Here is a 27,384-nt window from a genome sequence, read left to right on the forward strand (position 1 = left end):
AGCTATAAGGCAATAGACGTCAAGGATGGGAGGGAGAGAAGGTTCCGTGCTGGTTGTTTGTTCTAGTTATCCAATTGTGAGATAAATTTTGTGAGTGATCGGTAGATTTTGTTTTTGTCTGACTTTTTAGTTTAACGCACGAATGTTCATGTGTAGGTATATTTCATTCATTCAATGTTGTGTGTGCTTTGCGCAGGTGCGATATTTTGCATTCACTACAAACTTATTCTTCACTACCGCTGTGTTCTGTGTTGAAATGCTTTGGATGAATAAAATTGACGTGGTTTTTTTTGATATTGCATTGCAACATATACTAGGGATATGTTGCATTGCAACATATACTATATGTATAGGAATCGAGTATAACATTTTTCATTATTTTAAAAGCGATGAAAAATGTCAAATGTGGAGATTCGTACCTACACAATTATCAGAAAGCTTAGCATAACATAAACCTTTGTAAACTCATGGCCGGAGTTGCAGACTCAATGGGCTTCGAGGAGTGTGAAGATGCATATATTTTTTTAAATGTTTAATTCAAACAGCATAACGAATGGTATAGGAGATTTGGAAATCTACATTTTTCTCAGACGCACTTTTTAGACGTTAACTAACTATATTACTTGTCATAAGACGAGTTTGTACAATTCCATTTAATTCAACCACTTGATTGTACCTTTGACATTAAAAGCGCAAAATAATTTTCTTTTCAACATAACTATATTAACCGTTATTGTGCCAACATCTTTATTAGACTTCGACTTGATTTTTCTTCCTCCTTAAGTAGATTATAGGACAATGACGGAAGACGAAAGCAAAACCGCCGCCATAGATGTGGGAGATATAAAAGGCAATAAATTGAATATAAGCACACTGACATTTTTTTTTATATTTAACTATATGCACAATTTGAGAATAAAAATAATCAATGGACGTAATCAAAGCTCCAATTTAAATAAGACTTTTTGCACAACTCATGGGTGGCATTGCACATTTCGACTCAAGTCGATCAAATCATACGTATGAAAGTCTTATCCAGTCGAGATGAGCAATGAGGTCTCAGCTTTTTTTAAATTAAATTTCCAACGTTAAAATTTTGGAGCTTATATGTTTTTACATGGCGTGGATCACCCCATACCTTTTGCTGTGTTTATTTCTGATAATCAAACACAAAAAAAAAATCTCATCTAACTACTGTCGCGATCTGGTAGAACTCAATGTCATTAACCGAATGGAAGTGGAATACCTATATAATAGCTAACAAGCATTACTCGCTGATGCTATTTAAAAATGGCAGAGAATCACTTCAATGTTGATAACATTCACATTGGAAGAAGTCGTTATATTCCGATGCCAGAAAGCTCAAGATACGAATTGACTTGTAAGGTAGCCTCACACCTCGGAAATGTCCACGGATTTTGTATCGGATAATCAAGTATCCTGCTCCATTCAAAATAAATGGAGGCCAAAATAAAAAACGGATAGTTGGATTTGTGAGGCAGTTGGCAATTAATTACCTAAGAGTTAATTTCTCTGGTTTTGGTGTCGACACTCGACTTTTTAGTGCGTAGATGCGTGTGGACTGTGGAGGCGCTTGGTACATAATAGGTGAGTGGCGTTAGTAAATTCAAAGCAGGGAATCTATTTTTTTGTATGCATATGCGAAGAAGCGATAGAAAAGAACCAACGACAAAGCTTTGTTTTTGTCGGAGATGATAATGACAAAGATCCGAAAATTTTTGTCAGCAACAAAAAAGAAGACAATTTTGTTGCTAACTTTTCATCCCGTTATTTTGCATTATCCCTACACAGCAAATTTGGGCTTTATGCTATCATAGTTACTGTTTTCTTGGAAATATTCGAGAATCTAACTATGGTTACGAAATCGCATTCTCGGAAATATGAGAGCATGGAAGGCAAATGATTCTTCAGAAAAAATATTAAAGCTTTTTTGGTGGAATGTGTTCAACTGTCTAAGACGATTTTAGTACTTTCCATTTAATTACACTTCGTTTTGTTATCTTTTCAGATACGTATTTCGACCTCAACACTGAAGAAATTCGTATTTGACGTAGTGGAATTGAATGGAATGTACTAAACTCGTCTTAGAAGTTTTTCAAATGATTCTTGTGATATTGCGTTTGGGTTCTAAAAAAGGCATGCTTTGAGGTGCGTTTGCCAGTAACAAACTCTGTTGATGACGAAGGGTATATATTGTTAAGTGTTGCTCGAATTAAAATTCTCTGAGCGTTAATGAATAAAGCTTCCAATGAATGATTAAATATGTTATGATTGAATTATTCAACCCTATGATCAAGGATTATGTATAATGATTTATTCATTTTTGACAATGATTAATGATTATGATTACCGATTAAATTAATTTTTGACAATGAATAACTTGTTAAGAAAATTATTTTGAGCTTTTTAGTGGAATGTCTTCACTTGTCATAAGACGAGTTTGTACAATCCCATTGAATTCTACCACTTAATTGTATCTTGACAGATACGTATTTCGACCTAAACAGTAAGGCCGTCTTCAGTGTCTCGTACTTGACTCGACACTGAAGACGGCCTTACTGTTGAGGTCGAAATACGTATCTGTCAAGATACAATTAAGTGGTGGAATTCAATGGGATTGTACAAACTCGTCTTATGACAAATGAATAACTATTATGATTATTGAATAAAACATTTGGAGTATGATTAAAGATTACCCGGGGAAGGGTCGTTTAGCCGAAACCCATTCGGCCGAACAAACCATTAGGCCGAAACCCATCTGGCAGAAAGTCATTTGGCCGAATAGGACATTTGGCCGAAAGGACATTTGACCGAATAAGACATTGGGCCGAATAGGAGATTTGGCCGAATAGGACATTTGGCCGAAAAGGACATTTGGTCGAATAGGACATTTGGCCGAATAGGACATTTGGCAGAGCTAGTACAAACGGTTTTAACTAGATTAAAATAACTCTTTCATAACAACTATATAGCACGTTTCAAATATGTTATCAAGTTGGTTGCGTGGCCTATTATGAACGTAGTAATAGCTCCCTTGCATAGCAAGACCGAAGAAAAAATACAGTGTCGGCTGAAAATTAGTAATACTTTACTAGACTGACTTGTGCTGATGGGGGTGTGGCCATGCATCATCGTCATTCTTCCCGGCGCACAGTAGAACCAATCTTCAGAAAGACGGTCAAAACCCCTTTTTCAAAGTGTTCCAAATTAATAACATGGGTCACGGGTTGTTAGTAGAATACTTGACGATGATGTAAACACAGATTTTAATCATTCTAATCGAATAGATCTTACTTTTACAGTCAATACGAGTTGAGCATGTTGCGATTTTCAATTCTCTTAAATCTTGTAACATTTATATAACTGCTTCAATATGTTGGCCACAACGTATTCATCGCCCAAACCTATTACATTTGGTACCATTACAAAGTGAAGTCCTAGAACTAATAAAGCCACGCATATTCGTTCGTAAATTATTTTTGATTGCGCAGAAAGTACTTGGTCTTTATTATGTATAAAATTATTATTGTATTATCTTCTTGCTGTTAGTTACATTTTTTGTTAGCACTGCAGTGAGGCGGCAGAAATTGGTAATTAAAGGTAGCAGTTAATAGCTGTGAAAGTGCTCATAGAAATAGAACGCCAAAACATACTTTTGCATACAAACGATAAAGACGGATCCATAAAAAACTGGAAAACGATCCATAAATAACATCTGAATGTTCCTTAAAATGCTACCATAAATCCATAAAATAGTTAATGAGATTCCATAAGGAATAATTTTTCGATCCATAACTAAGCTAAAATTTAGCAATTAATTGGGAAATATGTTCCATTAACATGGTCAAGAAAAACAATACAATTCTTGCTATTTTCCCATGAAAATATGACAAATGATCCATAAATCTTTGGAAAATGATTCATAAAAAACTATATTTTGATCCATAAAACTTCAAATTTGCGCATTTTTTTATCGTGATGATGATCCATAATTCTGGCCATTTGATCCATAACTTTGTTAAATGATCCATAGTTTTGGTGATATGATCCATAAATTTTTAAAAAGATCCATAGATTTTATAAAATGTGTGGATCAATTAATATAGTTTCATTGGCCTTCTTTCCAAGCATTATGGATCACATTATTAAAATTATGGATCATATGACCAAAATTATGGATCATATGGCTGAAATTATGGATCATCATCAGGATATAAATTGCGCAAATTTGAAATTTTATGGATCAATATATAGTTTTTATGGATCATTTTTCAAAGTTTTATGGATCATAAAAATATTCTTTATGGAATCTCTCGAACTATTTTATGGATTTATGGTAGCGTTTATGGAACATTCAGATGTTATTTATGGATCGTTTTTTCATTTTTTATGGATCGTTTTTCCACATTGAACGGTGCAAAGTAAGGGCTGCCGAAATAAAACTCTACACTAGCGGCGCCAGCCATTGATATTTGATGAGGCACCACTTGGTGCAAGCACGTTGCCTTTGAGAACGTTAGCGTGCTTACGACGTCGACGACTGGTGCCCCGCCTCTCGTTCCGGTTGTGGAACTCTAGCTTACAGGTCGGTGATGCCGAGAAGATGAACCATCCATTCAATGAAATATAATATGTGGCCTGCTAGACCATTTGATTCACTTCTAACATTTTTGACCGTCTTTCTTGTAATTGGTCCCACTGTGCGGCGTGTATCAACGTAGAGTAGTCTCAAGAGCACGTGTTATTCGATTGTCCGAGGTTCGCGGAAGCACGTAGAACAATGCCTGCCCTAAGGGCGGACAGTATTGCAGAACGAATTTGTCACGATAAAGATACGTGAAATGCGGTAGGCAGATGAGTCGTGACGCAAATACTGTCAGAGCAGTATCGTGGATGGAGAAGGGACCAGCAAATAAGCGTTGGCTTGGAGGGAAATCCAGCGCAGTGAGCAGTGTTTAGTCTCGGGTCGGCGGGGCGCCGGTGAACCGGAAGTCTTCTACCAAGCGGAATCATTGAACCGGCGCTCGATCAGCCAACCTGCTGAAGAAAGAAGAAGGAAGTGCTTCAGGGAATGTAGGGAGTGGACGTCATCAACCACCGCAACTCTGCAATCCGAAGACGAAGTCGGCGAAATGGGCGAAAGCGGAAGTTTTCTTCACCGGAACTGGTGGACTCGACGCATCGACGCCAGGGGGAGTCAGAGGGATTCGAGGGATCGAGACAACGTGGCAGTGGAGCAGTGGGTCAGCCAGCCAGTCGGCGAACTAGCCTAAGCTAGGGGCCGGAATTTTAGAAGAAGTGCATGAGCACAGCCCCCATCCCCAAAGTAGTCGCAGTATCCGGTGGTGTCGGGGGATCGAGGCATGGAAGATAACAGACCTGGTAAACAACTTCTGTGGTACATTTTTAGCAGGTTGGGCAGGAGCCCATTAGACTGGTCCAGGAAGCAAAAGGTTGTCGAATTCTACAGAGCAGAATTCTGCAGAATTGTGCCTTTGGGTGAGAAAATCAATCTCTGAAAATTTCAGCCCAATTTCCTATTGGATAAGCTGGAGCATTTGATTTGAAGTTTGTATGGTGAATTCAGCCAAATGCATAGGAAAATACGCCTCCATCACTGTTTCGTTCAGGACATTGGCTCGCATGTTCGGCGAACCTTGAATCCGTCCCCGGCAGCTCAAACCAAAATCAAACCGTTTTAATTTTTTTTAAAACAAGGCAGTAACCGAAGCATTTTCTTGAAGCCGCAGTCAATGTTGGTCAAACGTGTTTGAGCGCATGTACGCTGCAGAAGGTTGTGTACTTTAGAATTAATTGTTGGCCATGAAAAACATACACACTTAATTTTTTTTACCGGGATCTCAGCAAAATGTTTGCTGGCGCACGGTTGTGCGGATTTTTGCCAAGCTGCAGAAATTAAAAGCTGAGTGTGTACGCATGCAATTGAAAGTGTCAGCGATGTGTGGTTTCGCGTGTGTTTAAACATTATAGCCTATTCGAGAAAGGCAAAAAGCGTTTTGTATTCATTTTTGTAAACGGTGACTAACGATAGAAAATAAATATTAGCGACAAATATATTGTAAATGTTCTCAAATGATTCTCCGATATATACCTTTTATTTCGATATATCGGTAATATCGATACTTCGATTCGCTTACCTACCTGGATACCTGGTTGGCTACAGCGTCGATACACCTATGCCTGGCGTATTGTAGAGCTCCATAATCGTCGGTCTAGGGCGATGTTTCTCCAGTTACCCCGAACGTTCAGGGTCCCCAGGTCAGATTCCACCGCGTACAGCCAGCGTGTTCGTGGCCTTCCACGAAGTCGCAGGCCTCTAATTTGGTTCTCTGTTGAATATTGTTTTTTGATACGCTTGTCGTGCCCCAAATATCGATATTTTGAAGTATCGGAACGTCCCTAATACATACATAACCCAAATGGGATTTGTATACAGTTGCTGCCTTACATTCCAATAGGAATGCATCGTCCACGTGACTCCAGTCTCACTGACTTTGTATGAATACGAATTTTGCGCCACTGATGTTCACATTTTCCTTCCTACCTCAAACTTGCATACAATTTATTATGATTGTACACAGTATTTGAAAATTCGATGTGAAGATTGTGAATGATTTAGCATGTGAAAGATTTAGCTCGAAAAATGAATTGGAGGTAATCACTTTTCCTTTGGTGGTGTTTGAACCCATCATGACCCCAGTATACTGGACGGATGCTTTCTCTACTAAGCTTGAATGACTTCCTCGCATTTTGCGATGTTCATTCTAACGATTCTTTATGTTTATGACGTTTTAGCATAATACATCCAACACAGACTATAAATTTACAAGCGTCACTTGTCCTCCACGACCAATTGAAGCAGCTCAGTAGACTAACTTCCCCTCAAACGCAAGCGGAAAGATCGAAGTCCAAAAAGAGATACATCACAAAGTTTGCATTTTCGTCTACAAAATTTCATCATATAAATATTATCGTTTTTTGTTGTTGTTCGTAACAGAGGGGACTAGGTACTGCTTATATTGGATCTCCTCATTATTTCAATAATAGCTAAGCACTCGCAAGGGCGCCGTAAGTGTTGCATAAAATGATATACGTTATAAGATCCTTTGGCTGCAAGTTGCTACGTCATGTCGAAATTGGCTCTGTAACTCGATCGGCAAGTATATTATGTGGTTTCTGTTTGTTTGTTTTAAATTTGAGATTTGAGTAGTAACATATTTGGGTTGATCAATTTGATGATTTGCGAACCTTCCGCAGACTGCGAGGGTTGGCGAGGTACAGCCATAGACCGAACTGAATGGAGAAGACTTCTAGGCACTGCACAGGTCACTTCGGCGTTAGTCTGATAATAAATAAAAAATATTTGGGTTGTTCGTCGCTTTTATGACGAAGAAGAGGATGACATTGCGAATTTGAAATGGACTTTGAACCAAAATAAAAGTGCTGGTGGATGAATCGGTTTTCTCATTTGCAAATCTTGCTATATGTTATATGCTCTGAGCTAAGTTATTGGAAACTGAATGAGCTTGATAAGATTAGCAAACTCATTATACGACGATTTTCTGTTCATCGGTTAGTTTTGGAAGAAATTTTGAATAAGGTGGATGTGTCTGGAGTGTGAATTTACGTTGGAAGAAAAATGTTGAATATTCTTGAACAGTCTTTGAAGGCTAGTAGAATTGTGATTAAAAGATAGTTGAAACAAATCTGTTTAAAACTTTATATTTCACAGATGAGCGCTGCTAATCGCATTAATGTTGAAGTACATCAAGGCACAGTATCCGGTGTTCGGGAAAAGCTTCCCAACGGAAATGAATCATTCGCTTTCCGGGGGATTCCGTACGCTAAGCCACCTATAGGAGAGCTACGTTACAAGGCTCCGCAGCCTTTAGACAAATTTCAGTATCCGATATTGGATTGTAGTGTGGAACGCGATGTGTGCTTTAGTAGGAATATATTTTCCCAAAAGGTGGAAGGCTCAGAGGACTGTCTTTATCTGAATGTGTATTCACCAAAGATAGGAAGTGAGGAGAAGGCACTTCCAGTGATGGTATTTATTCATGGAGGAGCATTTATGTTTGGCAGTGGAAACAGTGATTGGTGAGATCTTTGAAGATTGATTTAGTGAAAACTCAATATATGCCTGATTTTATTTTAGTTACTCTCCTGAATACCTCGTACAAGAAGATGTTGTAGCAGTAACATTGAACTACCGACTTGGTCCACTGGGATTCACTTATCTACCGAGCCAAGGTATCGAAGGGAACGCCGGATTAAAGGACCAACTGATGGCATTGAAATGGGTTAAACAGAACATTGGGAAGTTCGGTGGCGATCCAAACAACGTGACGATTTTTGGAGAAAGCGCTGGAGGTGCCTCAGTGCATTTGCATTTGCTGTCGCCCAATTCTAGACAATATTTCCATAAAGCCATCTGTCAGAGTGGATGCAGTATCATGGAATGGGTTATGCAACGTGATCCAGAGTACAAGGCGAGAACGTTGGCCAAATTGGTCGGATGCAAAGGAACGACTGATGAAGACGTTTATGAATCGTTGATGACGTCATCTACTGCTGATATTATAGGACGGATGACGGCTGTTCTGACGGATGATGAAAAGATTCGTGGACTACCCATACCATTTAAACCGGTAGTGGAGAGTGAATCTGCCATTGATGCAATTGTGACAAAACCGCCAATTGATGTACTTAAGACTCCAAATAGTATCGCTAACATACCGGTTATGATGGGAGTGAATAATAAGGAGGGCACAATCATGCTGCTGGATGGCATTAAAAAACTAGAGCTGTATGATAATGATATGGCTCGCATGATTCCACGAAGTGTAAATGTGAATCCTGGTACAAAGACCAGCAACGAGCTGGGTGAGGAGATTAAGAAATTTTATTTTGGAAATCAGTCGGTCGACACAAAGACTCTTCCACAGTTGGCAGATTTGATGAGTGATTATCATTTTACAATTTTTGCAAACATTTGCAGTGAGCTACATTCCCGATTTCAGCACCAATCCCCGCTGTACTTTTATAACTTTAGCTTCGACGGAATGTTGAACATGTACAAGAAACTGCTAAACCTAAGCGTGCCTGGAGCGAGTCATGCCGATGAATTATCTTATCAATTTATGTAAGTACTTTTGACAAACCTTTACATATGTACATTGAATTTCACCAAGCATAGTATAGTCAGCGAAATATATGATGAATGATCGATCAATGACATTATAAGCCCATCATCAAATGGAAGTTCACGAAATGATTTTAAAACATTACCTACAGATTCTTGTTTGGAGATGATGCCGATGCTGTGGAGTGCCGTCATAGGTCAACAAAGATAGTATTCGACGTTTTCTTTAAACAAGCTTCCAAATATCTAGTTGTTGGTTTTAGGTTGAACATTTGTGATGATTGTTGTTTGAACGGTTCTGAACTATAGCCCATTTCAACCATTTGATTCAGTTTCAACTACTTTCAATAGAAAATTTTCAAAAATTGGGCGGTAAGTTCATCAAAAAGTAATGTGATATTTTATAAAAAAAAGATCTATCTGGAACATTCGAGCAACGTGGCTTTGGAACCTCTGTTATTGATTAGAGATTTATTGGGCTTTATTGGTCCTTTTTCATGGATTGAAAACTGAATTTTAAAAAATCATCATAAATGGTCAACAATGGTTTTTGTAATTTATTCCCTAACTTCAATCAAAACACCCTGACTTTCCCTGCATTCCAGGCCCGAATTGAAATTTCCTGACTTTCTCTGACATTCCAGGTTTTCCAGGTAGTCGACACCCTGTTATTAGAATGTAAAATATTGCACATATTTTCTTTAGTAAGAGAGGGGCGCCAAAAACAGATTTAGCCAATGGCGCCGGGAATGCACGCTACGGCTCTGAGTGTAGTAATAGAGTATAATTGATTTCACTCCAAATTGATTTATTTAAATATAAGTCGGGGACAATACCAAATGACTTTTTTTGACGAATTAAGTTGTGCCTGTAAAGCGCCCCGCATCTAGGATACGTTTGGATTATGTTCGATAGTTTTCTCAAAAGAAATCTGTCCATCGCACGCAATTGTATCCTATTTGCGAAGCTGTTAAGAGTATGAAACTGTAAGCTGTTTCAAATTTCGAAAAGTCTGTTTTACTTGCATTTACTTTTAGTTTCATAACTTGCTATACGTTCTTATTGTTCTGTCTTCTTTGATGGCATCCCGTGCCAAACCGTGGCACTGCCGTCTCGCAGCTCACCACTCATATAAAGAAATTCTGTCCACAAATCGATAAATCCTCTAATTTCTCAACATTCCAGATTTCGAATGGCTCCGGTTAAGGTAGAACCCGATTCGCCGGAGGCACGGGTACGCTACTACATGTGTCGGATGTGGACCAACTTTGCCAAGTATGGCAATCCGACTCCACCGGAGGACAGCTCACTCCCCTACCGGTGGGATCCAGTGCAAAAAATTTCCCCAGAGTCCAAGGAGGAATTCAAACTGGATTGTCTGGATATTAGCGAGAAACCGAAAATGGTCACCAACCCGGATAAGCACAGAATGGATTTTTGGAGGTCGGTGTACAAGCGGTTCAATGAGGGAGTATTGAAGGTGAAGCTGTGATTATCTAATCTTGCATATGTAATGTATCCGATAATGGAATTAAGTAGTATCGAGATTGATATTAATTGGAATTGATTTTTTGGTTTGAAAGGAAAATTATCTGTTAGAAGATTTAGAACATTAGCTTTTGAAACATTGACATACATAAAAGGATAAAAAACACCCTCAATAATGCACCTAGTGGTATAGTATATTAAATACCATTATTTTTTATTTATATAGAGAACGACCAGGGTAGTTGACAAATAATTCCTTCGCTTTTTGTTCATAGAATTAAAAAAAGCGGAGTGATTTCTCCCTGAAGAAGACTCGAAACGTCGGATGCAGTAGAATCACTCTGTTTTTTTATATCTATGGCCAGAAAGGCCAAAACAGAGGGATTATTTAATATTTTCTATGAATTTATCATCAACGTGGAATTTAGGATGTGCTTGAATCCTCATTCAGTGCGCTCCTGAATGCTCTGTAGGATACGCAGACCAAATTATAGCCGAATTGGTTCCGATGGCATTCTGTGTCTCCTAAAGTTTGGCTCTCATCTCAGGCTGGGTGCCTACGTAGCATCATTCATGTACAGTAAGATTAATAAAATATGGCAAATACAGACACAACCCAAACGAGAATTTTATAAACTTGATGCCTTGCATCCCAATAAGAATGCGTCGTCCACGTGACTAAAGTCTTACTGGCTTTGGATCAATGAGAATTTTGCGCCACTGATGTTCACATTTTACTTACTACCTCAAACTTGCGTACAATTTATGTCTTGAATGCCTTCATCGTATTTTGCGATGTTCATTCTAACGATTTCAACTTTATGCTTATGACGTTTTAGCATCATTCATCCAACACACACTATAGCTTTACAGATGTCACTTGTCTTCCACGACCAATTAAAGTTTTCTTTAAACGCAGGCTGAAAGATCAAAGTCCAAGAAGTGATACACTACAGTGTTAGAATTCGCATTTTTGTCTACGAAATTGCATCATATAAACAAGATTTTGTTTTTTTTTTGTGGTCCCTACACGAGAGGAATAGGTACTGCTCATATAGGCTCTCTAAACCATTATAATAATAGCTAAGCACTCGAAACGGTGTCGTAAGTGTTGATTGAAATGATATATGTGATAAGGTCATTTGGCTGCAAATTGCTACGTCATATCGAAAGTGGTTCTGTAACTCGATCGGCAAGTATATTATGTGGTTCTTGTTTGTTTGTTTTAAATTTGGGATGACAGATTTGAGTAGAAACATGTTTGCCGATCAACGCGTCAATTTAATGACGAAGAAGACGGTGGCTTCGCGAATTTAAAATGGACTTTGAACCAACATCAAAGTGGTGGTGGATGAATCGATTTCTCATTAGCAAATCTCGCTAAAATATGCTCTGAGCCTAATTTTGTACACCTAAGTTATACGAAACTGAATGAGCTTGCGTGATAAGATTAGCAATCTGATTATCGTGAATTTGTTGTTCACCGGTAGTTTTTAAGGAAATTTTGAGTGAGGTGGATGTGTTTGGAGTTTGGAGTGTGAATTTACGTGGGATTAAAATGCTGAATATTCTAGAACAGTCTTTGAAGGCTAGTAGATTGTGATAAATAGATAGTTAAAACGAATCTGTTTAAAACTGCATATTTCACAGATGAGCGCGACTAATCGCATCAATGTTAAAGTACATCAAGGCACCGTATCCGGTGTCCGGGAAAAGCTTCCTAACGGAAATGAATCATTCGCATTCCGGGGGATTCCGTACGCTAAGCCACCCATCGGAGAGCTACGTTACAAGGCTCCGCAGCCTTTAGACAAATTTCAGTCTCCAATACTGGATTGTAGCGTGGAACGCGATGTGTGCTTTAGTAGGAATATGTTCACCCAAGAGGTGGAAGGCTCAGAGGACTGTCTTTATCTGAATGTGTATTCACCAAAGATAGGAAGTGAGGAGAAGGCACTTCCAGTGATGGTATTTATCCATGGAGGAGCATTTATGTTTGGCAGTGGAAACAGTGACTGGTGAGTTCTTTGAGGATTGATTTAGTGAAAACTCAATATATGCCTGATTTTATTTTAGTTACTCTCCTGAATATCTCGTACAAGAAGATGTTGTAGCAGTAACATTGAACTACCGACTTGGTCCACTGGGATTCGCATATCTACCAAGTCAGGGCATTGAAGGAAACGCCGGATTAAAGGACCAACTGATGGCATTGAAATGGGTTAAACAGAACATTGGGAAGTTCGGTGGCGATCCAAACAACGTGACAATTTTTGGAGAAAGCGCTGGAGGTGCCTCAGTGCATTTGCACTTGCTGTCGCCCAATTCCAGGCAATATTTCCATAAAGCCATCTGCCAGAGTGGATGCAGTATCATGGAATGGGTTATGCAACGGGATCCAGAGTACAAAGCGAGAACTTTGGCCAAATTGATCGGATGCAAAGGAAAGACTGATGAAGACGTTTATGAATCGTTGATGACGTCATCAACTGTTGATGTTGTTGGACGGATGACGGCTGTTTTAACGGATGACGAGAAGATTCGTGGACTACCCATGCCATTCAAACCGGTAGTGGAGAGTGAATCTGCCATTGATGCAATTGTAACAAAACCACCAATTGATGTACTTAAGACACCAAATAGTATCGCTAACATACCGGTCATGATGGGACTGAACAATAAGGAGGGCACAATCATGCTGCTTGATGCCATTAAAAAATTAGAGCTGTACGATAATGATATGGCTCGCATGATTCCACGAAGTGTGAATGTGAATCCTGGTACAAAAACCAGCAACGAGCTTGGTGAGGAGATTAAGAAATTTTATTTCGGGAATCAATCGGTCGACAAAAAGACTCTTCCACAGCTGGCAGATTTGATGAGTGACTATCATTTTACAATTATTGCAAACGTTTGCAGCGAGCTGCATTCCCGGTATCAGCATCAATCTCCATTGTATTATTATAACTTTAGCTTCGATGGAATGTTGAACATGTATAAAATACTGCTGAACCTAAGCGTGCCTGGAGCGTGTCATGCCGACGAATTATCTTATCAATTTCTGTAAGTACTCTTGTAAAACCAATTTTAATGTCAAAAACATATTAGCGGAAATTTTTGTCGAAAACCGATGTCGTTCAATGATGGCGTCAAATGTTTTAGTGGGGGAGGTTATCGGAGATATTGTGACATATCATATACAAGGAATACCAAAAAAAATGACAAAGGAGGGGGGGGGGGGGGTAGTGCCCTAGCAGCACACATGTTCCCCATCGGTAACTGCAACTCATATGCAACCGGATTCAGTCACAATCAAGTTGCTGCAACCATTTTGGTCTGACTTGTGCTGCTCGGGTGGGGTCTACAAATTTAAAAAAGTAGTGGACGTCATACTGGAATCTCCCCACAAATAATAATTAAAAGTTGTTATGAAGGCTTGGAGTATTCACTGACTCCAACAGACTAGAGATTTTCCGCAAATTGGTGACTTTTTGTCAATACAATGAAAAGCTTTTGCTTTTCTCGTGCACTAAGTGTACTCCACCAGCAAGAGAGCTCTTTGCACCTTCACTGGCCTAATAACCGGACACTGCCCGAGCAGATATCACTTGAAAAATATTGGACAGATTCAGAATGATATCTGTCGTTTCTGTAACATGGAACGTGAAACCTCGGAACATCTGCCTTGCAGTTGTGATGCATTGTACAAGGGTAGATCTAAACTTCTAAATAGTGGCTTTATGCAACCAGGAGATATTTGGACTGCAAATCCTGGAAAGGTAGTGGGTAGTCTTCCTCTTAGACGTAGTTTACGTCAAAAAAACCTGGTAGATGAGATGAGTTTTGTAGGGGAAGAGGTCCCAAAACGCCCTCGATGCAAAACGCCTTGTGGGTATTCCCTCATATCAACCGTGTTTGAGGTGGTCGTAACTAAAACAGACCTAAATTATGTAGGTTAGGTGAAAAAAGTGTCAAAACAATAAATAGGAAGGTAGGAAAAATCGAAATTACCCTCATTTTGATGAAACATTTACTCTTAGGGAACAGCAAACCATGCGTCGCGAATCACCATTCTGGCATGGACAGTGCGTGGAGACGCGTAGTACATTCTAGGTTAGTCCCACTAGGGCATTTGGTTTGTCGAAATGATAAATGTTTCATCAAAATGTGAAAAAAAAATATTTTTCCTACCTTCCAATCTATTATTTTGACATTTTTTTCGCCTAATCTACATAATTTTAGGTCTAGTTTGGTAACGGCCATCCCAAACAGCCGCTTGCTTTAATGCAACTATCGCTTTAACTCCCTTATAACTGGAGCTCAATTAACAAACTGTAAGGCAGAATTGAAGAAAACCTTCACACTAGAAGTCCACCAGTGCCCAATTTTTATGTCACCACTCCTCAACAAATCTCCTCACCTCAAATTGATAAATCCTCTAATTTCCTTACCTTCCAGATTTCGAATGGCCCCGGTTGAGGTGGAACCCGATTCGCCGGAGGCTCGCGTACGATACTACATGTGTCGGATGTGGACCAACTTCGCCAAATATGGCAATCCGACTCCACCGGAGGACAGCTCACTCCCCTACCGGTGGGATCCAGTGCAGAAGATCGCGCCAGATTCCAAGGAGGAATTTAAACTGGATTGTCTGGACATTAGCGACAAGCCGAAAATGGTTACCAACCCGGATAAGCAAAGAATGGATTTCTGGAGGTCGGTGTACAGGCGGTTCAATGAGGGAATATTGAAGGTGAAGCTGTGATCATTTAATTTTGGACATATATTTATGAGGTAATGGAAATAAAACGTAACATCGAGATTGATATTAAATGGTGTTTGTATAACCTATTAATTTTCAATGGTTATTTAGTTTGAAAGAAAAACTATTCCTCGGAGGTTTTAAAGTATGAGGAGGGATTAAATTCAAAGCGAAATGGAACAAATCTCTCACTTATCATTTCTGTATGCTCTTACGTTATTCAGCATATCATGAGAGACATTTTTCGTAAGTTGTACAGACAATGTTCTGATCCGGGAGTCTAGACTCCATGATAAATTCCTTTAAAAAAACTACAATTGTGGGCAATTTCTTCTATATCGACATAATCCAATGAAAACAAAATTTGTTCATTGGCGTAACTAAAGAAAAATTCTAGGGGGGCTAACTTTTGTTTTAATTTTTCTATTTTACAATCAAAACACAGAAAAGCTCCGAAAAAATATTTTAACCTCTTTTTAGTGAAATGTATTTAACCGTCTAGTTTAGTGACTGTGAGGTCGAAATACTTATCTGCAAAGATAACAAAACGTAGTGGAATTAAATAGAAAGTACTAAACTCGTCTTAGACGGTTGGACAGAAAAGCTACTATTTTAGCTTTGTTGGCTTATCAAGCAGCTCTTTCAACACATCTATAGACGACTTGAATATTACAAATGATGTTCATCGTAGTCGTAGCAAAATTCTTCACACATCTAATGACAGTTCTTTATTGGTTCTTACTGTAGAGCAACATAGATTAGGGGATGGCGGCCATGTTTCACTCAAACTATGACGGATAGCAAAGGGTTTTCCCTTACGGGGGAAGAGCAGATTATGCCTCGAATCATATTTCCGAAAGTATTCCATTGATAGACTAATTGAACCGTTTATAAAAAAAAAACGTATTCTGGCAAAAAATACGAAAAAAAAAAATTTTTTTGTTCAGGAATGTATGAATAAATTTCGTTTGTTTGAGAAACTACATATATCCACGTACTTTGAAGAGCAATTGTGGAGTACTGCTCACATTTTTTACACTGAAAATGCCCCAGGGTGTTGAGTTTTGCCAAAAACTATTGATCTGTATCGAATAAATCGAAAGATTCGGTGCAAATTTGTTCCAAAACAGTTTTTTGTTGTTTTTTCGAAATAGTGTAAAATGGACTTATGCAGTTTCTCAAACAAATGATTCAATTACTAACGACACCCTAGAAAAACTTAAAAATCTTAAAGGATTTACTTGCTCACTTGCTGACAAAATCCATTAAAAACTTAGGATTTGTTTGAATTTGTTCAGTAACCTAAACATTCTGTGTCTCTGTAAATCTTAAATATGTTTTTTAAAAATTTCATATTGTCTCAATATTAAGACCATATAAGCCGTTAAGCATTTTACTTAAATTTTCTTCTCCCTCTCAAAATCTCAGAAGTTGTGTTTGTTCTGATAGATTGTTACTATTATTTATTCAACCAGAGCATGCATTCATTGTTCCTACTCCAACTTCCTGGGGTTTAGAATCAAAGGAACGTAAAATCCTACGTGTTTAGCATTATTATTGCAAGATATAACAATTGTTCGAAATTAAAAAACTATATAAAATTCTATATACTTACTTGATACTTGATGGGCTACAGCTCTTCGATGATTTATTTATTTTATTTATTCAGACTAAGGCCGAAGTGGCCTGTGCGGTATATAAGAGTCTTCTCCATTCGGCTCGATCCATGGCTACACGTCGCCAACCACGCAGTCTACGGAGGGTCCGCAAGTCATCTTCCACCTGATCGATCCACCTTGCCCGCTGCGCACCTCGCCTTCTTGTGCCCGTTGGATCGTTGTCGAGAACCATTTTCACCGGGTTACTGTCCGACATTCTGGCTACGTGCCCGGCCCACCGCAGTCGCGGTGTGAACGATGGATGGTTCTCCCAACAGCTGATGCAACTCGTGGTTCATTCGCCTTCTCCACGTACCGTTCGCCATCTGCACCCCACCATAGATGGTACGTAGCACTTTCCTTTCGAAAACTCCAAGTGCGCGTTGGTCCTCCACGAGCATCGTCCAGGTCTCGTGTCCGTAGAGGACTACCGGTCTAATGAGCGTTTTGTAGATTGTCAGTTTGGTACGGCGGCGAACTCTATTCGATCGGAGAGTCTTGCGGAGTCCAAAGTATGTACGATTTCTAGCCATTATGCGTCTCCGAATTTCTCTGCTGGTATCATTTGCGGCAGTCACCTACGCCGAATGGAGTATCCTTTTCCACTGGACTCGATCCTGGGTTAATCGCTTCCAGCCCTGAACATTGAGCGCCCTCAGGTCCTCTTCAACTGCAAAAAGCCATCGTGTACGCGGCCTTCCACGAAGCCTGCGGCCTCTTCCGGGTTCTCTACTAAATATTATCTTCGCTTGACGTTCTTCCGGCATACGAACAACGTGACCAGCCTACCGTAGTCTGCCGTGTTGTATAAGCTTAATAATATCCAGCCCTTTATACACCTGGTACAATTCGTGATTCATGCGACGCCGCCAGATATCGTTCTCCTGTTTATCGCCGAGTATTGTCCGCAGCACCTTACGCTAATTTAAATTATATGTACTACACTTATGCAAAGTAGTAAAACATTCTAGGGGGGGCGATTGAATCCTAGGTGTCCCCCTAGCACCCCTTTAGTTTCGCCAATGAATTTGTTTAATACAGCTTTCCAAGGAATGTAATTATCGCTGAAAAATGCAAATAAACAAGCGATAAAAGAGAATAGCGATAACTCTTTGTCCTCATCTGCAGAGGATAAAGACATTGTTGCGTTCCATTTTATTTGCAACAAATATGGAGAGGTAATTGTTGTGAAATTTTCAAACTGCGATATCTTGTATATTTCAGAAGTAAAACACAAATCATGTCAACAGATGGTTAAGTTTATGTCTAAACTATGATAACTGATACTTATTTAACCAAAAAAACATCGAAAACCGACTACTTCTCAAAATACGCGGCAGGCAATCATTGTCCTATTCTGTTGCAGTTTGGGACAAACGCTTATTGCGAGTTGAGTTTGTCCCAAAATTTACAAGAGAGGACAATGTTGTTGTCATTGGCAATGTTGCTATTTTACATTCCCTGCAGCTTTGTGAAAAAAATATAGCTGTCCCCATCGGAAAATGAGCGAGAACGAAATATTTTATCATAACTTCTCGGTATGGGAGCTGCCTATTCGGTTCTGTTTTTGTATACAAGTGCGATGAACTTGTCGCTACACTCAAGCGTCTCGGAACAGTAATTATAGGTTTCTTGCCTTTAATCATTTTTCGAAATTGATTTTAACCATTTATCAATTCACGCGCCAGATGACTAATAGCCGAAATGTAGGCAATTAACTGTGTATGACAAGTTTTCAACAGTGCCTGACGAAATTCAATTTTTCAATAGTTTAGCGCCTGGTGGTAGTTGCGCAAAATCTTAAAATATTTGTCTTTCGATTGATATGAATTGATATGATATGAATGATATGATATGGATCCCATAGCCCATACTTCCTGACCACTTTTCGTGACGGTCTTCAATTTCATTCTGCAGAATGACCCCCCTACAGGGTTGCCACATTTAAATCTGTATTTTTGCCTCAGAAAATCTTTATAGGGTAAGACGATATAATGCGCCCCACCTGGCCAAAACGCCCCCCTTTGATTTCTAGAAAACTATAACTAATTAAGGGTCAAAATCAGTTGGTACCTATAAGTATTTGTAAACCCACCATACTATGTGAATGTGGAAGTATTTTTGTATTACACAATGAAAATAATAGCAAAATACAAAAAGTTACAGTTTTGATGTAACTTTTCATGTTTGTTTGCTCAACATTCTGGAGCGACTCTACCACACTGTCCGCAAAACTTGCACTGGAACACTCAGTTGGGCAACAAAATAACTTTTCTCAGTGGTTAATAAGATATAAAATTGCTTCCATCTTCAAAAATGTGACGATTTTCGAAAACATGTTTCACGGCCAAAACGCCCCAGTGTAGGCAGGACGATATGCCCTTACCAACTGGACACAAGCGCAGCGAGCCTGCAGTAGTTGCTTCCAAATTGTATGGAAAATATTGAAATGTAATTCACACCTGCTTGAATGGACCTATGTTGGTTTTTTAATGTCAAGCGCATAAGGATTTGTAGCCTTTTTATTATGGGATTGATAAAATACTAATGAAGGGCTATGAAACGTCTTTGGTTGAGGTGGGGCGTATTGCCCAGGCACTTTTTAAAATTCATTTTTTCACGACTTTTCAAAAAAGCTTTATTACGTGTTATCTGTAATATTTTTATATGACTACTCACGGGCAATGCATTTGCGACTTCCTGGACTACCAAATAACACAAAATTTGCATAAATTGCGTTGAAAAGTAAAAAGTTATCAAGGAGTTGCCTTAGGGGGGGCATATTATACCGGCTTACCCTACATATCTGTATCTCAAGTCAAAAAATCTGCACTGCAAATCTGTATCCATCTGAACCAAATCAAAATCGTCTTTTATTAGTCTGGAAATACTATGTGGAGCTACAAGTCAGACACGTCATAATTTTGCAATTGTTTTGCACATTTTTTTTTCCAAGGATTACGTATAAAGGAGTACAAGCAACAATGTTTGCTTTCCCAAGGTTTAATATTTGATCATTTACGAATAACATATGTCAATGATCCATTATTGCCATACACAACAACGTTATTGGATTAATATTCAGCCACACTGATAAACTGTTTCAAAGCATTTCAGATATGATCATTGATCAATAATAGCAAGACCTGATTCTTTAGTATTATTTTAGAGCGTTCTCTGAGACCACATTTTTAAAAATATAATCTAAACATTTTCCGGAACATAATCTGATCGAAGTTAAAAACCATTTATCTGCATAAATTGCTAATTAAGAACAAAACCTACCACAGACCACATGCTCTGTATTTTTAAGTTGGAATTTAATTAATCCCAAAATGGCTTTCAATAAGATCATTTAAGAGTAGCATAAAAGTAATTCACAATGGTTTTTGGTACTAAAATCCTCAAGAAATCTATAAAATCTGTATGAAATGATAGGGAAGGAGGTTCGGTTGTGGGCACCCTTTTGTGTTTGGTCCATAACTTTGACCCTGGTTGATCTTATGCCGACATTTATATATCAATGGAAAGCTAGACGTATAACCATATAACCTTACTACTAGTGAAGAAATTAGTAAGATTTCATAGATTTGAAAAAAAAAAAAAATATTGACAATTTAGAAAAATTGACATTTTTGGACATTTCCATTTTGTGGTTCAGTTGTGGGCACCCTTGAAAACTTAGCTCAAAATAAAGAAGCATGAATAAATACCACCCAGATTTAAAGACAAGGAATTCTAATACATTCTAATAGCCAGGAGACACTAAAAAACTCAAATGAATCCACCTAGCAGTGATGATGCCTCCTTCGGTGCATTAAGGAGGATGTTGAAAAAAAACACATAAGAAAGGTCAAAAATAGCACTTTAGGTAAATGGGTTTAAATTTTTTATTTATTCACATTTTATTGTTATGCATCACAGTCAAAAAATCCTGATTAATCACCCTAGCGGTAATAGTGCCTTTCTCGTTCATTACAAAAAATAATATTTTGGTAATAGGGGAAAAGACGGCTTTGGCAGGTTTTGTTCTATTGTTGGCAGGGGGGTTTTTGTCGACCGAATTTTATGAAATTTGGCCACAATATTCTTTGATATGCAAAGAATGTTTAGGCCAAATTTGAGCACAATCAGTCATAAAAAAAACCCCTGACAATAATAGAACAAAACCTGCCAAAGCCGTCATTCCCCCTATATTTTGATCCCATAGTCCGATCTGACCAATTTTCAATAGGAAACAATGGGAAAGGATTCCCCGTCGAATGCAACTTGTTGCAAGCAGATCGGTCAATGCTTTGTTCCAAAAAAGTGTGTGTATAATAACTAGACATGCCCAAAGAACAAAAATATTAAATAAACTCATTATTTTAGTTCAATCAAAGTTAATTGCCTATTTCCGGGGATTAAACCACCCGACTTGGACATTAATTTACAATGTTGTGAAAACTCATATGTGAATATGTACGTTATGTGGAAGATATTGATTTGGAAAATGTATTGGAGGTAAGGATGTTAAGATCAATCAGTAGGTTCAGTTGTGCTGAAGCCTTTGCTGCGTCCGGATGTGCTCATACTGAGCACCACAATCGATATTCAATTTCTTTTCATCGTGAACATGGTGACACTTCGTGAAAATACATTCAAAGTGGATTTCCGAGATTTCGAGAAACGTCCGAGTTATGAAGATGTGCATAATTTCATCTGCCGTACTCTTGGCTTACGGCCAAAACAGATTCAACGCTTACAAATGAATCATATTCAGTGCTGTGTGCATGTAAAATGCGACAAACTCGAAACAGCTCAAATGGTGGTTGAGCTACACAATGACCGTCACGAGCTCGAGGTGAATGGGAAGCGGTACAAAGTGCGCCTTACGATGGATGACAGCAGAGTGGAAATTAAAATACACGATCTGTCTGAAAACGTGACGAATACCGACATTACATCATACTTACAGCAGTATGGCGAAGTCTTCAGTGTTAAGGAAGCTGTATGGGGTAAAACTTTCGCTGGAAGAGGAATTCCTTCAGGTGTACGGGTTGTTCAAATGACATTGAAAGAACACCTGAAATCATATGTCACAATAAAAAGTGAACAAACTTACCTATCTTATAACTCGCAGCCAGCCACATGTCGGCATTGTACGAATTTAGTTCATATCGGCAAAACTTGCGCCATGAACAAAAAGCTCTTGGCGCAAACTAGTGCCAATCAAGCAGCTATTTTGGATAACACACCCCCCAGTGGCCCTATTGTTCAAAAGAACGTAGGGAATAAAAACAAAATCGACCGTCAACTGCAGCAGCAACCAACGCTTCGGCAACAGCAAACGAAACGAACAGCGGTGCAAAGCGACAACTGCGAGATCGCCGCCTAGGAAGAAAGTGAATAAAAAATCCGAACAACCCGTAATGGAACGACCCGTAGTAATGAAAAATGACCTTTCAACCGATGAAGCTGGAATGGAGACGTCAGAAGAAGAACCGGAGTACGATGAGAATCCTGAAAAATGGATTGATTGGCTTCAGAAAAAACAAGTTCGTGATAAAAAAAACGATCAATAATGTTGAGAAATATTAAATGAATTGTATTTTATTGATATTTAGATTTAATTCGATGAATAGAGATGAGCCAGCCTAGGGCTGAAAATCTCTTTAATAAAAAAAAAAAAAAAAAAATCATTCAGTAATTTGCGTTCGATTATTTAGTAGTTTGTCAATAACACATTCCAGAAGCTGAATTTCAAATCATGTTGTATGGTGGACTTCTAGTGCGAAGGTTTTTCTACAACTTTGCCTAATGGTTCGTTTTTAGAATTCAAATAATAACGTAGTTAGAGCACTAGTTGCAGTAACTTAAACTAAATGATTGAAATTTTGTTATCATTTAGTCTAAGTTACTGAAACTATAGCTATAACTCCGTCACTAGTGGAATTCAAACAATGAACCATTAGGCAGAGTTGTAGAAAAACCTTTGCACTAGAAGTCCACCATTCAACATATTTTGAAATTCGGCTTCTAGAATGTGTTATTGACAAACTACTAAATGATCGAACGCAAATTTCTGAACGATCGTTAACATCCTTGATTGGAGGTAATCACTTTTCCTTCGATGGGACTCGAAACCATGACCCTACAGTACGCTAAACTGGTGTTTTAACCAACTAAGCTACGAAGGACCTTCGTCAGCCTTCGCAACCTAGCGGCTACTGAACGAGCTCGAGATTATTTTAATCAAAAATTGCATAGAAACGTAATTAAAAATAAGTTAAGGGACTACTAAAATGATATTGAATGATTTATCAATAAAATGAGGGTGCCCACTGCCCATAAGCGAACCAATAAGGGTGCCCACAACCGAATTTCGCAGCCTTTTTGGAATGTGAAGAAAAAAAAATTATCGCTAAAGTTTTAATGGCAATCCCGTTGACCCTAAAAAAAAATAAATTTACTGTATAAATACGCATTAGAAATCACTTTTTTAATCAAATCACTTCAATTTATGACACCTTTAAAAAGGCAAGAAAAAACTTCCGTGTTGTTTTTCTTGTACAAAAAACATATTTTTTGTTTCTAGTTCAAAGTAGAGATGCCCATTCGGTTTGATATTGATCACAAAACATCATGCTACTTTAGCAAACAAATGACGGTTTTCAGAATGACAGCATCTCTTATCTATCAAAAGATACATAGGGGTGCCCATAACCGAACGGTGCCCAAAACCGAACCTCCTCCCCTACTGAATTTACCAAACTAGCTTCATATTCCAGTCACATTTCTACTCAAAATAACTAGGTTTCTCTTTCTGTTTCATTTATTTAATAAGTTGAAAATTAAATTTTCTAAAGCATTTGGGCTGGGGTGAAACGCGCTAGAGATGGTATAAAATGGCACGCTTGCATGAGAAATAAACGATCAACGCTTGGTTGTTTGTAAATTTATTTGACTGAACGAAAATTTGAAAGATCCGCTTATCAAATCGAAGGATTTTACTCAATCTTTGCATTAAATCCCAATAAGGCCGATACAAATATTTAAAAACTATTTTGTCTCCCTCCCCTTGGATCTTTTTGCCAAAAAATAATATTTGAAAATCCTCAAAATTATCCGAACTTTATTTTGTTGCCCCCTCAAAATATTATTTTTTGGTAAAAAAATCCGAGGGGGCAGACAAAATAGTTTTAAAATATTTGTATCGGCCTAATGAGTATCTAATTTTGAAATATTGAATTGTGTTGTATTGAAATACTGATTTTATAAGCTGTGCCATTTTGCTGCATGCGTTTAGCTTTGCAACAATTCCCCTACAACCCTTTTCCTAACACTCACTTGTGATACTGTCCCGCTTCAATCTAATCGACTACTTTCATGAATAAAACCATATTATTTCATCGTAGTGGGTAGCATAGTTCGTTGCATTTTGTTTCCAGACTGACGCATCTGGTGAACCGCAATCTAATTTACTGTTTTCGATATCTAACCCAGCAGAGACTCCAAGTGGAACTAAATGAGTATAGTTGATTGTTCTTCTCTGACCGTTTTACTTTACTTTATTTCTACGCCCCAATAGACCGGCAGTATGCGGCAGCGTGGTGGATAGACGAAACTAACGCAGATGATTGTGGTTGAAGATTGCGAGACCAGATAATGTAATACATACTACAACTCGAACCGACGATAATGGTGTAGTGCATAAATGAAATCAACTCTTTTCATTCGGCGTTTACTTGCGGTCGTTGTAATCATAGTTGTGCTGATATATTTTGGAGACAGCGGTCAGAAATGTCTTCGAAACGACCATTAGTGCATATTAAACCTGGAAAGGTGGTTGGATTGAAAAGTACGTTGCCTAATGGTCAAGCGTGGTTTCGTTACAAAGGCATACCCTATGCAGAACCGCCTATTGGAAGTCTTCGGTTTCAACCTCCCGTGCCGCTAGAAACGTTCGGAGGTCAAGTTTTGGACTGTAGTAGTGAAGGAAACGTGAGCCTAAGTCACAGTTATATGCCAAATGATGCAGTCGCATCGGAAGATTGTTTATATTTGAACGTATATACACCTGTTGTTCCAAACGCAACAATTAAAAAGCTACCTGTGATGGTTTGGATTCATGGAGGGGCTTTCTGCACTGGAAGCGGTGATTCGACCTTATACGATCCGGAGTATTTAGTGCAGAACGATGTTGTAGTGGTGACCTTTAACTATCGTCTTGGACCCCTTGGATTTCTAAGTCTTCCATCGTTCGGTATCTTTGGAAATATGGGCCTGAAAGATCAACTGCTGGTGCTAAAATGGGTGCATGGCAATATTTCGGCCTTCGGAGGTGACAAAAACAACGTAACATTGTTTGGCATGAGCGCTGGTGCTGTGTCCGTGCATCTTCATTGTCTGAGTGATGAATCCAGTAGGTATTTTCATAAAGCTATTTGTCAATCTGGTGTTGCTATTAGCGGGCGAATACTGCAGAAGGATCCAGAAGTAAAAGCTCGGCGGTTAGCTCAGCACATAGGATGCCGAGGCAATACGGACCAGGAGATCTATGGTAAGTATGGAATTGGTTCGAGAGGAAATGTTCACCCTTAGATATGTTATATTACGTAATATGTTATATTACGAGCAAATGAAACACGTTTTAACATTTAATGTTGATATTTTTTTTATTCAATAATTTTTATTTAACCGTTAAACTGTGTATATTTTAAGTGAATTACTTCTAATTACGTTTTATTTTTTTCAGAATTTCTACACTATATGCCCGCGGAGGTAATTTCATCCAAACAAATGGGTGCCTTGATTGAGCACGAGCAATCTCTCGACGGATTATATCCATTCCAGCCTGTGATAGAGGTACCTGAATCTGATCAACCATTCCTCACCGAAAAAGTATTGAATCTCATGATGAATTCGAACCGTAAATCAATTCCCACTATTTTTGGAGTCAACAGCGAAGAGCTGTCCTACAAAGCTGCCTCCCGTCTCAAAAACATAGATCTGTACAAAAGTGAACCTCAACGATTTCTACCGGATTCATTAGATGTACCAGAAGAGTTACAGCAGTCACTTGCAAGGATGGTTCTCAAATATTATACAGATCACGAAGTCCCGATGGCTGAAAATGTTCATCAATTGACACGGTTGATGTCAGATAATTTTTACGTTATACCAACTCTTATGGCATTGGAGATTCAGCTGAATTATCATCCGTCGTAAGCAGTAGTCTCGGAAACTTTGATAATAGTGCACTATACATGCCCTTTACTATTCCAGCACACCAGTTTATTTCTACCAATTTGCTATGGAAGACGAGTTGAACAAGTATCGACGACTGTGGAATGTTCCTGATTCTATACGGGGAGCGTGTCACGGCGATGAACTTTGTTATTTGTTCAGTTCTTCACATTTTTATACTAGAGCAGTGAAGAAGGGCAGCAGGGCCGACCAGCTTCGTACAAAAATGTGCAATTTGTGGACAAACTTCGCAAAATCGGGTAATCCTACTTCGAGTGGAATGGATTTTACATGGGAACCTTACGAACTATTAACTGATTGCAATGGTAATTCGTCGGTCAACTGTTTGTTGTTGGACGAGAAAGTAGAGATGGCAAAAAATCCATTCCATGAAAGGTTGAACTTCTGGAGAAATCTCTATAATAAATATAATGGATCGTTTTTGAAACCAAAGCAAGAATAAGATAGTTTTTCAATGTATTTACTTATTTATATCATGGTAGATGCGTTTATTTATTTTGGGTTGTTATATTTATAAGGACTTTTGTTATTTTTTTTATATATAAAGATAATAACTATTAACAATACAGTCATTATAATTACAAAAAAAATACAACGGAAATGTCGTAGATATAAAAGTTTTTTTTAATGTTTGAGCCACCACCATCCGAAAATTCCAAGAACATTTTTAGATTTAGTTGGTAGAGAAACGTTGGAGGACTTCAACTCTTGCGAGGCTTGATACCCCTGTATTGCCGAGAGAAAAAGTAGTTTCGTTCTAACGTATTTTTAGTATAGATCCTCTATGCAAATGATCTTTAGTAGCAACCCTATAACCAGAGAACGGCGGAGTGAAAATCTGTTGAAATGGCAACGTATGAAAAGGTACGAAATCGCGAAATAATACTGGCATCACTTGAACTTTTAGCTTGTCTCTTATGGGTGAAAAATGTAAACATGTCGAATTGGAACCGTTTTTGACGGTTCGATTGGGAACAAGATGGCGGCTCCGCCTATCTATTATAAAAGTATTTCTAGTAGTGACTCTGTTTTTGTTTTTA

General features: G+C 38.5%; 2 protein-coding genes across 9 annotated transcripts; both read left to right on the top strand.

Moving 5' to 3' along the window:
- Positions 1 to 12: 12 nt before the first annotated feature.
- On the top strand, positions 13 to 10,850 carry LOC134211219 (juvenile hormone esterase-like). Of its 5 annotated transcripts, XM_062687911.1 has the most exons (5): positions 15 to 90; positions 7,620 to 7,711; positions 7,775 to 8,142; positions 8,201 to 9,187; positions 10,373 to 10,850. In XM_062687911.1, the coding sequence occupies exons 2-5, from the start codon at positions 7,682 to 7,684 to the stop codon at positions 10,677 to 10,679; spliced, it is 1,692 nt and encodes a 563-aa protein (XP_062543895.1). In that variant the 5' UTR covers positions 15 to 90; positions 7,620 to 7,681; the 3' UTR covers positions 10,680 to 10,850. The 5 variants fall into 5 exon arrangements, with proteins under 5 accessions (XP_062543896.1, XP_062543895.1, XP_062543897.1 ...); XM_062687912.1 differs by lacking the exon at positions 7,620 to 7,711 and having other exon boundaries at positions 13 to 90; XM_062687913.1 differs by lacking the exon at positions 7,620 to 7,711 and having other exon boundaries at positions 33 to 152.
- A 679-nt stretch (positions 10,851 to 11,529) lies between these two features.
- Positions 11,530 to 26,909, top strand: LOC134211222 (esterase B1-like). Of its 4 annotated transcripts, none has more exons than XM_062687918.1 (4): positions 11,530 to 11,718; positions 24,666 to 25,637; positions 25,833 to 26,301; positions 26,363 to 26,909. In XM_062687918.1, exons 2-4 carry the CDS (start codon positions 24,878 to 24,880, stop codon positions 26,784 to 26,786), a joined length of 1,653 nt encoding a protein of 550 aa, XP_062543902.1. In that variant the 5' UTR covers positions 11,530 to 11,718; positions 24,666 to 24,877; the 3' UTR covers positions 26,787 to 26,909. The 4 variants fall into 4 exon arrangements, with proteins under 4 accessions (XP_062543902.1, XP_062543899.1, XP_062543901.1 ...); XM_062687915.1 differs by lacking the exons at positions 24,666 to 25,637; positions 25,833 to 26,301; positions 26,363 to 26,909 and adding exons at positions 12,326 to 12,693; positions 12,752 to 13,738; positions 15,134 to 15,518 and having other exon boundaries at positions 11,545 to 11,867; XM_062687917.1 differs by lacking the exons at positions 24,666 to 25,637; positions 25,833 to 26,301; positions 26,363 to 26,909 and adding exons at positions 12,326 to 12,693; positions 12,752 to 13,738; positions 15,134 to 15,518 and having other exon boundaries at positions 11,546 to 11,718.
- The last annotated feature ends 475 nt before the right edge of the window (positions 26,910 to 27,384 follow it).

Source organism: Armigeres subalbatus, chromosome 2 (genome assembly GCF_024139115.2).
Source record: "Armigeres subalbatus isolate Guangzhou_Male chromosome 2, GZ_Asu_2, whole genome shotgun sequence".
In the NCBI taxonomy this organism is placed as follows: Eukaryota; Metazoa; Arthropoda; class Insecta; order Diptera; family Culicidae; genus Armigeres; species Armigeres subalbatus.

What these genes read in the sequence shown, in the direction of transcription:
- LOC134211219 (XM_062687909.1), top strand. Translation starts at nt 7,127, where the DNA reads ATGATATACGTTATAAGATCCTTTGGCTGCAAGTTGCTACGTCATGTC. An exon ending in TTGGCTCTGTAACTCGATCG is followed by an intron (nt 7,199 to 7,774) that starts GCAAGTATATTA and finishes TATATTTCACAG; the next exon opens with ATGAGCGCTGCTAATCGCAT. An exon ending in GAATTATCTTATCAATTTAT is followed by an intron (nt 9,188 to 10,372) that starts GTAAGTACTTTT and finishes TCAACATTCCAG; the next exon opens with ATTTCGAATGGCTCCGGTTA.
- LOC134211222 (XM_062687915.1), top strand. Translation starts at nt 11,796, where the DNA reads ATGATATATGTGATAAGGTCATTTGGCTGCAAATTGCTACGTCATATC. An exon ending in GGCAGTGGAAACAGTGACTG is followed by an intron (nt 12,694 to 12,751) that starts GTGAGTTCTTTG and finishes ATTTTATTTTAG; the next exon opens with TTACTCTCCTGAATATCTCG. An exon ending in GAATTATCTTATCAATTTCT is followed by an intron (nt 13,739 to 15,133) that starts GTAAGTACTCTT and finishes CTTACCTTCCAG; the next exon opens with ATTTCGAATGGCCCCGGTTG.